Source organism: Chamaea fasciata, unplaced genomic scaffold, assembly GCF_029207755.1.
Source record: "Chamaea fasciata isolate MVZ Bird 193981 ecotype frontalis unplaced genomic scaffold, bChaFas1.0.hap1 SCAF_2, whole genome shotgun sequence".
Classification (NCBI taxonomy): domain Eukaryota; kingdom Metazoa; phylum Chordata; class Aves; order Passeriformes; family Sylviidae; genus Chamaea; species Chamaea fasciata.
The window spans coordinates 113,144,752-113,158,330 of NW_027094087.1; the positions used below are offsets into that span (position 1 = coordinate 113,144,752).

A 13,579-nucleotide genomic window follows, 5' to 3' on the forward strand; every position below is an offset into this window, starting at 1 on the left:
TCAAAATCAGGTTGAGGAAACATCTGTTTGAAATTGTGCAGACACAGGTGAACCTGGTTTAAAGAAGAAAGATTCAGGTGATCTCTCAGAGTCCTTTCAGCTCCATTTTTAGATGATGCCATATTTTTTTACCTAAAATTGGAGTGAAAGCATACACACCACTCTAGGTGGTAGATATATTATTTATATTTAATTTTAATTTTCAGCATGAGACAGCCAATACACAGGTGACCAACTTGTATATGCTCTTACTTCACAACACACACCATAAACCTGGGCTGTTTCTCCCTATATGGCTTTCCCAGTTCACTTCCAGGTTTCCTGCAATGTGCAGAGAACAGAGACAGAGATCTGTAGCTCACTTACAAAATCAGAAGTTGTGTGGAACCAGCTGTAAGCAAGGTGCAGGCTACCTTTAACTAAATAACCTTCCACCCCACAGTAAATTCTATTTTTTCTCTTAACTCCCTGCTTGGGAAAGTCCCTGACTGCTTGGAAAACTGTTAGAAATGCTTTGGTTTTTTTCTATAGCGCTCTTCTGAATTTTTCACAGGTTGTGCTAAAAAACACAGCAAACAAGCCAACAAATAGAACGAGCAATTAAAAATAGAAGACAGAGAGATCAGAGTTTATGCACATTACCTATTGAATTGTGCTTTAAAGGAGTCAGAAATGCCAGGAGATGGCATGCTGCTTCAAAGTGTACGAAGAAATGCACACCAATAGGGCTGAAGGTGCAGAGGAGAATTATGTTCCTTGCACCAGCTCTTCCTCAGCATCTTTTGCCATTGCCTGGTTGGGGAAGTAGATTGACTGCATCCTGAAAAAGGACTTTGATTTCATTTTGCTCTTCACAGCCCTTGCTGGATTTCAGAGGCTGATCTCTGTCTCTCCTTCTTGGACAGTGAGCTAAAGACAGAAGAAAAATTAACCCATCATCTATAAGCTGAAGAAAAATAGCAGTTAGGGAAAAAAAAATCCCTTGAGCAAGCATGTTACTGCTTCTAAGATTGAACAGCAATTTCTGTTTTATACTGGCAAATGCATGGGCCAATATGTGACAAGGTGACATTCCTTTAAATATTTCTTATTTCAATTGTTTAATCTTCTCTTTGCTGACAAAGCTGCCTTTTTTTTTTTTTTCTTGTGTAATCAAATCTCTGGCATGTTAGGCTAATTGAAATGACAGGCAAAAGTTTAAAGTAAAATCGATTCTTTGTCACTGAAGCATCCCCAAGTGTTTAAAATGGAACATGAGCTGAGGAAACACAAGATGTATGTTAACCAGTTAGAAACCAAAATCTTTTGCTATAGCAGCTTGTTTTAAGAAAATTAGAGTCGTTAATTTAGTGAAGATGCATTTACCAGATTCAATTAATAAATTAATTCTGAGAATAATTGATTTTACATTTGAAATAGCCACAGATGCAAATGGGTGAATGATGCTGGGCAGAAGAAAGGAATTGAAAACAAGGCATTTTAAAAGCTTTAGAGCAGAAAATCCTGCTGTTTGTCCATCTTTGGAATTCCAGTGAGAAAGAGCTGATGGTTGCTGGAATGAAAGTTAGCACTAAGGAATTCTGTGACGTTTAGCTGTTCCTAAATGCTGCATCCATGCCCCATGTCAGTAGGTGGTTTAGAAGGAACCTATGCTAGGTAACTGCATTAATGAGTGGAGCCTAAGTGCCAGAGACAGCCTGGCCTGTTTGACTTTCAAATTGCCTGTAGGAAATGGTGCCTCATGAATATGAAATTTCAGCCTCCTCTGCCATGATCAATACATTAATTTTTATGTATAACCTCACAAAGATCCAGCCTGTCAAGCTACGGGCATTTGTCCAATATTCTTGTGTAAATGTCAAGGCAGATGGTTCCCAAAACCTGCTGCAATATTTCAGGTAATAATAAAGGTGTCTGGCTGCATTGACCTCTTCATATCAGAAGTGGGAACCCAGGCAAAAGCTGGCTAAATGGGACAAATCAATTTGGCATTTTGACAAGCAAAGGGGCAATGAGTTTGGCTAGAAAATATGGCAAGTTCTTCCTCTGGGCTTGTTCTGAGCCTGGGGAACGTACCTGGAGCAAGCCAGTCTTCCCAGAAAAATCACTCTCCATGGAAGGAACAAAATGTGTTTTTGTAGGAGCCTTTACATGGTCTCTGAAGGGAGCTGAGGTGCCTGGCTTAGAGACAGATGTCTTCACTCTGAATTTCAAATGTGAAAGGAGATGAGCTCCCCTCTTTCCCTGGCTGTAGGAGATGCCAGCTGAAGAACAGAGGAATGCAGTGCCCCATTCAGCACTTGGAATTGTCTGCCACTTCATGTGGAGAGGTGTTTAATGATATCTCAGAAACATCTCTTATTTATTTGAAATTCACTTTGAAGGACTACCTATTCCAATGTTTTCAGGTCAATGTGCCTTTTGAAATGCTAATCAGGTGGAATTGGCCTTTACCACAAGCAGATATTTGTATATCAAAGAGATTCCTTGCACACTTTGTCAGTCTGAACCAAGTTTAGATTACATTGATGCATTATTTTTAATGCTGATTCCTGCTAAAATCTTCTTTTCTACGTCATTAACCTTCTAATTATTTTTAGCCTAGTGTTAGTTAGCCGTTACCAGGCTCAGCACTGCACAGGCAAGTGAGCATTATTAATTCCAATGGTTCATTACCCCTCTATTTTTACATACAGGCATCACAAAGGCCGTGTCAGAAATAAAAGTGGCAATATTGAGCGCTGTAACACTGCTCAGAGCTGAGACTTTCCTCCTCAGGCTTCCTGAGGAGGATGTGCTGAGGCTCTCAAAGCCCCCTGGAGGGATCTATGTGTTCCTCCACACCTTTCCTGCACAGGTTGCTCCAAGCAGGATGCAGAAGCTCTCATGGATGAGCAGGGACTGCAGAGCAGCTGGTTGGCTCTGCTGCAGCCTTTGGGCAGAGGCACTTGAGTGACAGAGGAGAGGCTGAACTGGCATTTCTTCCAGCACTTGTCCTTCCCTGCTAATGCAGCCAACTGGCTGAGATGACCTTCAGCTGGGAGTCTCTGAATGGAAGTAATTTCGTGATTAAACAAAACTAGACTTGGGGGAAGTTTGAACAGTCTATCACAGAGCACAGTTTTATTCCTTGGTTCGTTCCACTGCTGAAGGGATAAGCCACCAAAACCCAGGAATGAGGAGCACCAAAGCTTCTAGGTGACATAAATAGTAAACTCCAGATTTCACAGCAGATGCAGCACTGAATCCTCCACTGGGAAAGTTTTGTGTAGAGCTAAATCAGTTTGTCAGGACTATTGATGGTAAAATTTAGCCATATTCATTCACTCCCATTGTTTATCCAACCCCGTAAAAATAAGTGGCACATAAAAGTCCTAATTTGAATAAAACCAATCTGTAAACAAGGCACAGGCACAAATTCACTGAATATGAATGGATTGCAACAAGTTCCTGTGTCTGCTCTGTTTATTGCCATCTGCCATCTGCTTGGAGCAATTGACACTCATCCGAAGAGCCCTGAAAGTAACAGGCTTTGTAGCACTCACATTTTCTCCAAATACTGCTTATTTTAGCCTGGAAACATTTGTCTCTCCCACCACAGGTGATCAGCGAGTTTGAAGCCTCTCCCGACTCATTTTCCTACAGAATCCCCAACCTGAGCCGGAATCGCCAGTACAGCGTGTGGGTGGTGGCCGTGACGGCTGCGGGCAGAGGCAACAGCAGCGAGATCATCACGGTGGAGCCGCTGGCCAAAGGTACAGGGGCAGCTGCTCAGAGCTAGCCAGGGCTCTGTCATGCTAATTGCTGGCAGAATTGGCACTCCGTGCCTCCTCGCTGAGGGTGGGATTTGTCAGGAGCCGCTTCAGTTCGCTGCAAAAAAGGCGAGGTGACAACTGGCAGCTGATTTTGCTCAAGCTTTTGCTGGAGTCAGCAGAGAGGGGATGACGTGCACCTCCGGGGGGTAACTCATCCAGCCTACCTTAGAAGGGAATAGATTGCTTTTTTGAAGCAATTTTTATCTTCACTTGTTGGGTACAGGGGGGTTGCAGATGATGCCTCCCCCCCCTCTGAATATTCCTCGCTGTACAAGGTAACTTCTTTATCATTCCTTTCCTTAGTAATATCTCTTGTGTACTCCACAAGTACCATCTTCTGTATAAAATGGGCTGATTAACATATCTAAACTCTGAACAATTGTTCTCTACTTGCATTAGCTTTGAAGTTTGCTGCTTCTATTTCAGATATGATGAAAGGATAATGTGCCTCAAATCTTGAATATTTATTTCCAGCTGTATTAGTTGTTCTATTAAAAGATATTGCTGGGGCCTCTGAATTCTGCCTTTTGAGATGTGGTGCTTGCAACATTAGAGCACCTTGGCTGGGAGATGGAGGCCTAACATTTTGAACAGCAAAGTGAGAAGAGTCCCATCCCACTCAATCTCTACATAGGGTCTTCAAATTGATTTTTTTTTTTTTTTTTTTTTTTAAACTTCTCCACCTGGTACCATTACAGCCTGTGCCAGGATGGGCAGAGAAATGCACAGATCCCTAGAGCTGCAAAATCAGATTCATTTAATTGGCTTTACAGTTTTACAAGCCTGCTAATACTTCACTTGGGTGTTTAATGATGTAAAGATGTAAAATAAAGTGTCTAGTGCATTATGATGACAGGTTCTTTTTGAAAAGGCTTTGCTGAACCTCAGCCTAGTGCCACCAACATGGAAGCACTTTCTGCATGGAAGAGCAAACTCCGTCACCGTGGGAAATCTCCCTATTCCTACCTGTCCAGCTGGTAGCTCACCATTTAATGTTGGTAGATTAACATAGGGCTGTTACCCTGGGCTGCATCAAAAGGAGTTTAGGCCGAGGGTTGAGGGAGGTGATTCTGCCCCTGTGCCCTGCTCAGGTGAGACCCCCACCTGCAGAGCTGTCCCAGCCCTGGGGCCAGCACAGGGAGGACATGGAGCTGCTGGAGAGAGTCTGGAGGAGGCTCCAGGATGAGCAGAGGGATGGAGCAACTCTGCTGGGAGGAAAGGCTGGCACAGCTGGGATTGTTCAGCCTGGACAGGAGAAGCTTTGTGCTGAGCTCAGGGTGGCCTTGCAGGGCCTGAAGGAGCCCCAGGGAACCTGTAGAGAGACAATTCCCAAGGCACGGAGGGACAGGACACAGGGAATGGCTTCCCAGTGCCAGAGGGCAGGGCTGGATGGGATCTTGGGCAGGAATTGTTCCCTGGGAGGGTGGGGAGCCCTTGGCACAGGGTGCCCAGAGAAGCTGTGGCTGCCCCTGGATCCCTGGCAGTGCCCAAGGCCAGGTTGGACATTGGGGCTTGGAGCAGCCTGGGACAGTGGCCCATGGCTGGGGGTTGGAACTATATGATCTTTAACCTTCCTTCTAACCCAACCCTTCTAGTATTCTTTGATTGTCGTGGATGTTATTGCTGATTTTGGAGGGTGCTGTTTGAACACATGACAGTTTTCCAGTGTGGAGAAGCTGCAAACAGGGTTCTTCAGATCTGAAAAATCTGGAGCTTTTCCATTGTAGCCTAAGTGCACACTGCACAATGGACATCAGTGAGACCAAAGTCGAGATCCTAAAAGGGGGATGAGGAGGGTAAAGGACCCCAGTGAAGGAAGATCATGAAAGAACTACTCAGGGTAAAAGGGCAAAGGTTTCAGTATGCTCCTCTTTTACTGTCACTTGCGTGTAATCAGTGTGGCGTGATGAAAGGAAAAAATAATCAAAAATAAGCATAAAAATAGATGCTCAAATAAGAGAAAAAAATATTAGACTTGGTGCAATATTAAGAGATTGAGGCTGCAGGCAAACCCTGCACAAAATGCACTAGAAGTCCTCTTTTTCCATGCCCTATGCATTTTGAAAAGAGGGGAATGTTCAAAGATTAACACCGATCAATTCAGGCTTTGCAGGCACCAATATTCATGACCTCAAGTTCGGAGGAATTGCAGTGTGCAATTGCTCACTGTTTGCCAAAAAATTGAGAAGTTGCAACTTGACCCACATGTACTTAAACTGATCCAGCTTACCAGAATTAATTCTGCTCCTCCGTAGCTTATGTAACATAATCCATGATGACAAATAAGTGAACTTAAAAATAACTTTTATGAAAAGGCAAGATGACTTAAAAGAAAAAATAATTAATTACTTCAATATAGACAGGTCAGTCTGAAGAAGATTTTATTTCAAAGGACAGTAGAATGCATCCAGTCAACCTTAGAGTTTCTAGTGATGCTCCAATATAAAGTCTGAGTTACATGATGCTCAGGAAAAGCCTCTTACATGCACTTAGGACTGTAAAAGTAATGAATAATCCATTTGTGGAGGGTTTGATGGGTGCTAGGAATACTGATAGCAATTTCATGAACTTTGGATGCAGCTAGGTTAGAAATTATTGTATCACTTACAAAATTTCCTTTATGAATGCATCACAGGGCTTTTTGGGGAGCTGGGAGAAGGTGGTGATCAGTGCTGAGGGCAGTGGCTGCACAGTGAGGAAGGATGGGCAGAGCTCAAAGCCTCAAAGACCTTTTTCACCCCCCACTATATCTGTAGCAAACAGCACATCCCAGGGTCAGAAGCAGTTAAAGCCTGATTTTACCATAAGTTCCCAATGCAAAAACATCCTGTGGGCTATTAGTTTGTAGTTGTTTGCTTCCTTTTTTTTTTTGCTCCTCTTACTGCACAGTAACTGTCCAAGTAATGATAGCATCATGACAGCTAATAAGAGTTAACTTTGAATTGAATTATGTCAACTTAATTATAACCCCTTTAAGAACTCCTTTGAGAACAATAAGAATGTCTAGATAGGGGTTTGATGTGAAATGGATAGTCCAATTTAAATGAAAGCTTAATTCAAGTTAACATTTCTTTCTTTCTTTAGTGTCTTCATTTCTCAGAACAGATTGTTATTCTCTGTAATTAACTGACAGAAATAATAAAAAAAATCTCCAACAAACAGAAAATAATCATGGCAATGAAAGTTCAGCCTCCACGTAAGCAAGCTGTGCTCCTGCCCCTCAAATTACTCTTCACTGCTGACTTGAAAGAAGTGGGTTTAGCCTATCAAGTATACTCAAAAGACAAAAAACCTTGCACGCACTTGTCCCTCTGATTTACTGACCATGACTGATGGGGAATGGCATTTGCTGCCAGTGTGACGATAACAGATCCAGACCCCTGGCAATCTGATCCTCTGGGGACAACTCTGACTTTTGAGTTTCCCCTGGTTTCATAAACTACCTGAGCAGTAATTTGGAACAGATTTCCCCCCTGGTCTATGTTGCTTTGTGTGTTTAGTGTTTTTAAATAACATGTGAGTTTTACATGACAGTGCACACTGATCTGTTTCTTTGATGGTTCATCCAACTGGAATACAGGAGATATTAGAAACAGAGAACCATGGAATGGGTTGGGTTGGAAGGGACCTTTAAGATCATCCACTTCCACTCCCTGCCATGGGCAGGGACACCTTCCACTATCCCAGGCTGCTCCAAGACCCAGTGTCCAACCTGGCCTTGGACACTGCCAGGGATCCAGGGGCAGCCACAGCTTCTCTGGCCACCCTGTTCCGGGGCTTCCCCACCCTCTTCTGTGAGAAAGTAAATGAAAGAATCTCTTGACCCAGGGCATTCACTGTTGGGTCTTTTTTGTTTTAAGCTGAACTGCAGTGAACTGTCATAGCTCTTGTTCAGTTTCCTTCTGAAGTTCACCTTTAAAACACAGTTGTGTCCTCTAAAGGAAGAAAAACCCACGTGTGTTACAGCCTCTTGCAAAGAATTTCTGCCCACTTCTATTTCTGTGACAGTAAATGTAGGTTAGAGGATTTGTACTTTAAACAAACAAACATGAAGAAAACTACATTATCATAAGAGAGTGCACTGTTCTGTGAAGGAACCACTTTATCTTCAATTAATTATTCGGTGATTTGTAGAAAAAAAAATAGGAACAGACACAGTCCTAATCCAGTGCCATGCCATCAAATATAAGGCTGGAAGGAGGTGTGTAGGCATGTGGGTAGCTTTGATAACAAAGAAGTAAAGCCTGCAGCTTACCCATATGATTCCAAAAATTCCCATGGCTCAAAAGAAAGAGGTCTGTGAGATTCCAGGCTTTTTTTACCTCCTGAATGCCTGCTAGGATTTCAAACCTATTGCTCTGAGGTGGATTTCACTTGACACTTATTTTTGTTTCTAGTTTTCTTTGTGCACCTTTTAGCAGTCTCAGGACATCATTTGAAGTTCAGCTATAAAGAAAATCGGGCTTGAAAAATTTCCTGCTGTTTTACCATTTCTTTTAAAAGCACTCAGTACATGGAAGGAATAAGAAAATCCATAGAAAGCTGTGGATACTTTCACAAAAATAGTTCACTGTGCTTTTCTGGTAATTTTCTGAGCCATGATCTATCATCTTACCAGTGACTTAGGCTCCTGTGAGATTTCTGTTACTTCCACACATCTCAGTAAAATCAGGGATATTGAAAACCAGGAGCTACAACATAATTGTTGCACTTTCAACATCTGATGTCCAGCCTATGACTTCTTAAGGAAGAATTCACATGGAAATAACTATTAAAAACAAAAGGATAACACAGAAAGTTTGCTAGCAGTGGTGCCATGCCATGCTGAAGGCTTCAGCAGGATTCCTGTATTCCACATGTTTTGTCCTACAGGAACTGGCAACAGTTCGGAGTAGCTGGATATTTCAAGAAACACCAGAAATGTGGGAAGGCCACAGAGATAATGATTAATAGTCAAATTTAAATGAGTTTTCAGGCTTCATGTTGCAGAGAGGATTTTGAAAGGGACAAGAATCTGAGCAGTCCAGATGCTCAGAGATGTTCTGTAGATAGAGCTGACAGCATCTCCTGCTGCTTTTCAAAGATGGCATGAGAGCCACGAGGCACCTCCTGCAGCAAAACCTGGCACCACTGAAGACAAATGTGACTTCTAACTTCAGCAGAGTTAGCATTTCATTCTGTGTCTCTGGGTGCTCTGAGCATTCTTCTGTTTGTGTTTCTTTGATTAATTAGCTCATGGTGGGGTGGGTTGACCCAGGCTGGGTGCCAGACACCCACCAGAGCTTCTCTGTCACTCCCCTCTGCAGCTGGATAGGGGAGGGAAAATATAACAAATGTTCATGAGTTGAGATGAGGACAGAGAGAGATCACTCACAAAGTAACGTCATGGGAAAAACAAACTCGAGTTAGAGATGTTAATTGAATTTATTACCAACTAAATCAGAGCATGGTAATGAGAAGAAAAATAAATCTTTCAAACACCTTCCCCACACCCCTCCCTCCTTCCCAGCTCTACCACCTCCTCCCCAGCAGCACAGGAAGATGGGAACAAGGGTTACAAACTGTTCATCCCATCTGCTGGACATGGGGGAAGCTTCTGGCAAGCTGTAACCTCCCCACTACCAGAACCTGGCCATAAAAACCTGACACAGATGGCTTGTGGGAGAGTAGAGCCCTGTGTAAGTCTTTTCTAGAAAATGTTATCTTAGGAGTGCCCAGGTGGAAAAACCAGCCTGATCCATGAGAGCTCCTGACTGCCCAGTGTCTTTGCATCACCCTGGTGTCCAGCCTTCCCAGGGCAGCACAAACCACAGCTCTGTCCTGACAGGGTTAAACCTCAGAGCTGTGGAAGGAGGGAGCCAGGGATCTCCAGCTGCTCTTTAGCCAGGACAGGAAACGTTGATGCTTGGCTGTTAGGAAAGTAGAGCTGTTCCATTACCCAGCTTTCACTTTGTCTGTTACCTAAATCTTCAACTTGTGTTTGAATTAAAATTTTGACCAGAGAAAAAAAAACCTCTTGAGAAGCTTGGCTTTCAACAGTGCTTGAAGAGAACATAAGCAACACAGTCCAAACTGATTGTATAATCTATGAAATCTTCTCTTTTTGTGAATATCTCAAGTCCCATTGCAGCCTACTCAAGTAATTTTGCTTAATTTTTCAAGGCCTGTTCTTTTATGCATGAATCTTTTTCCAGATTAACTGTCCCAGTTATATTTGATGCCAAGTCTCTTTTTCATGTTTTCCTAATTGGTGCAAAATGGATTATTAAGTATAAATTCTGATCAGTGTGCTCGACTGAAGTAGATCAGGACTAAAAATACAGTATTTTGTCTATCTGTATTCAGTATGTGGCTTTAAAATGTATATCTAGAGGCCAACAGAAAGTCTGTTTCTGTCAAGGGTCATTCTTGAGGAATAAGAAATGAAGATCTAACACAACCTATAAAATGGAAATACACTAGTGATATTTTTTTTAGTATGTATTTAGTAGATCTGAGAGCCGATAAAAGCTGGCTTTAGTTTGTTCACATTTGTGGATTCCAGATTAGTGCTCTACAATGTACTAATATACATGGAGGTTTATTTTGCTTAATATCAAAATTGTTGTAGAAGAGATGTATCAATAATTTAGTTTCTATGATACACCTACTTATTTGAGTATGAGACACCACTCAGTTGTCTACTGTGGACAATTCTTGCTGGAAGTGTCAAGAGAAGCATCCCTTAGACATAATTTTCATCAATAATTTCTACTCCAAAGTACATAAAAGTCAGTAAAGATGATAAATAACTGGGTTTGCTCTTTTTCTCTACAAAGACTCTTCCAATCCCATGCCTCATCTCTCTTTTAGTTACTTGTCTTCCAGCTACTGAAGCTGATACTTTGCTTGAATAGATAGCTAATATTACCAGTTTAAGGGAATTAGCACCCTAAAAACACCATTTTTAGATTGGTTTGGTTTTCCCCCTTTAATTGTGGGTGTCTCTATTTCCCTCTCAAGGGCAGTATGAACAGACACCTCACTTCAGTCTCTCTTGCTCTCTCCCTCCCAGCTCCTGCCAGGATTCTGACGTTCAGCGGGACGGTGACAACTCCCTGGATGAAGGACATTGTCCTCCCTTGCAAAGCTGTGGGGGACCCAGCTCCAACAGTCAAATGGATGAAGGATAGGTAACCAGCAACTAAATGTACAGCTCACATAAAGCCCATTTCTTGAAAATCCCATGGGGTTGTGGGGAGGGCGGTCCTGGGTCGCTGGCAAGAACGAGAAAGACTTCATGGTAATTTCCACATGGTCACAGTAGATGAGGAGTTTAGAAGTTCCTTCAACTAATTGGCTGTGGTGATTACAGGGCATGAAAGGGAAAAAAAATAATAAAGAAGGGCTAAAGGTAAACATTCAAAATGTTTTTATTTTTTTTATTTTATTATTTTTATTATTATTGTATTTATTTGAATTTAAAAATTCAAATGTTTTTATTTTATCCTCATGCAGAGGATATTTTATTTTATTCTTTATTCTGAGAGAGCGAAGTGCCTGATACAGTGATTTGTGCTGAGGTGGGCAGTAAATGTCTTGCACATATTTAATTTTCCATTATTCTGTTTTCAGCTTTAGTTTCACAATCTGACAGAGCCACTTGGAAACATGCACGGACAATAATTTTCATCCTAGCACTGTGTAAGCAGGGAAACTACAGTGCTTGAAACCATCTTGTGCATTGATATAAATACCTATGATTTCATAAGGTTGAACTTTGTAGCCAGGAACTGCCTATACCCTTGTTTCAGCATCTTTATGAAATAACAGGTTAAGGAAGGAGTGAATTTCTGTTTTCACTCACATTAGGTGCAGGAAAAGTGCATTTTAAATCAAATGTTAGATGTTTCCCAACAGAAAATACTCCTTGGCTGCCTTATTGAAGGGACACACCTCACCCCACACCTTTTTCCTCTCTTCCCATTCTTAGCCGCTTCAAAAAAAAAAAAACTCCACTTGTGAGTAATTTTGATTGTAACTTCTTTAATGTATGCACTTTGTTTCCTGTGAGGCAGTAACGGGACACCCAGCCTAGTGATGATTGATGGGCGAAGGAGCATCTTCAGCAACGGCAGCTTCGTCATCAGGACTGTGAAGGCAGAAGACTCTGGGTACTACAGCTGTGTGGCCAGCAACAACTGGGGATCAGATGAAATCATTTTGAATTTGCAGGTACAAGGTAAGGCTGTTGGATCTACCTTGGAATCATTGCCATGGCTTTAAAGTGTTCCTGGAAACACAGAGGTGTATCTGTTTGAAATGCAGAATATTATTTATGTGTATTATGAAGGTCTAATTTTTCCAAATTAATACATAAGTTGTTCTGACTCAGCCATGGGCATTTTATGATCTAGTGTGGGCTTGAGAGATTTTAGCCGGCTAGCAGCTGCTAACCTTTTCCCAAGAAAAACTTTGCCAAAAAAGTTTTTTCTCAAAACAATCTTGGTAAACAACTATCCTTCCTCAAAACAATCTTAGTCCATCTGGTGTTTGCTGTTTCTCTAATTTAACCAATAGCATTAGAGAGGTGTCATTCCTATTCACCAACCATGTTAAGTCTGTATCAGAACACCTTATAAAAAGTAGTAAGAATTTAGACAATAAAGCCTTCTTTTAACATGCTCTTTGCTTTCTGATATATTTGGAGTCTTTCGTGTCCTACAGCAACAATCTAGAAAATGGTGCTTTTGGTGAAACAGTTCACACACTCAGTTAAGTCTCTGTGTGAGTTTTTGGTAAGATTGACAACAGTGTGTTTGTGTTCAGTTATCTCCTAGTTCTTCACACAGAAAGTATCAGCTTCTGCCTCCCCCTTACAAGTATCACATGTATCATTTTAATACTACAAAATTCAGAAAGATGTGAAGGCCTTTAATTCAGCTCCTGAAAAGCTATCAGCAGAAATTTGCCTCTGTACTGAGACCTTGCACAAAAACTTCATTTTGTAGGCACAGAATTTTATTATGAGGTGAATATGAGGAAGCATTGGAAATGAAAAATCAGTACCCCTTCAGCTAATGCATTTCTCCAGCTACATTTTATAATCATATTGAAAAGCAAAAAGTGCATCCAGAATGGTGTTGATGTGCACAAAAGCAGGAACAATATAAGAATGTAAACTAAAAGTAAAGTGAAGCAGAGCCTGTGGATTCATATACCAAGAATTCCCTGTGGAGATTTCCTTGCTCACTTGCACTAAAGCAGATCCTACAAATGCTTCAATTGACTGAAAATTTTTGTACCAGAGTGGATCATCACTCTCCTGGATGTGGAATTTAAATTTCAAGTGCAAGCGCATGAGAGCAAAGAGAGAGGTTGTTTCCACTGCAGTCCCCCTCTCTCCCTGCATAAACCATTCCACTATGCCTTGGAGCAAACATCGTGGCAGATGTTGGCATATATCAGCTTCCCTACAATCCAACAGAAACTGAAGATGCTCTTCTGCAATGTTTGAAGCATGACCACAACAGGAAGTAGGGAGAGAAAACACCATCAAATGGAAACCTTATATTTATATTTCACTAAGTACTTCTGTAATTGCATATATTTGCTGTTATTGAACTGCAGCAACTAAAAGCAAATCAATATTACTTCCCTCTGGGACAGACAAAGAGTGGCTTTTAATATGTGGGACCACCATTTTTTTGCAGATAGGGTGAAGCTGTGATGAAAGCTTTTACAATAAATCTTTCCCAGTGTAGTGTGTGCAGCCTCTCCCCATG

The 13,579-nt window shown here is 41.6% G+C and overlaps 1 protein-coding gene across 5 annotated transcripts in view; it reads left to right on the forward strand.

Moving 5' to 3' along the window:
- The window catches only part of DSCAM (DS cell adhesion molecule), a 384,919-nt gene that overhangs the window by 318,536 nt on the left and 52,804 nt on the right, over window positions 1-13,579 (forward strand). For 2 of the 5 annotated variants that reach the window (XM_066177133.1, XM_066177135.1), the window contains 3 exons: window positions 3,602-3,755; window positions 10,870-10,987; window positions 11,873-12,036. In XM_066177133.1, the coding sequence (XP_066033230.1) occupies window positions 3,602-3,755; window positions 10,870-10,987; window positions 11,873-12,036 (436 nt within the window). Of the gene's footprint in view, window positions 1-3,601; window positions 3,756-10,869; window positions 10,988-11,868; window positions 12,037-13,579 lie in introns of those variants that run through there. The other 3 variants (XM_066177137.1, XM_066177136.1, XM_066177138.1) reach the window with 3 other exon arrangements.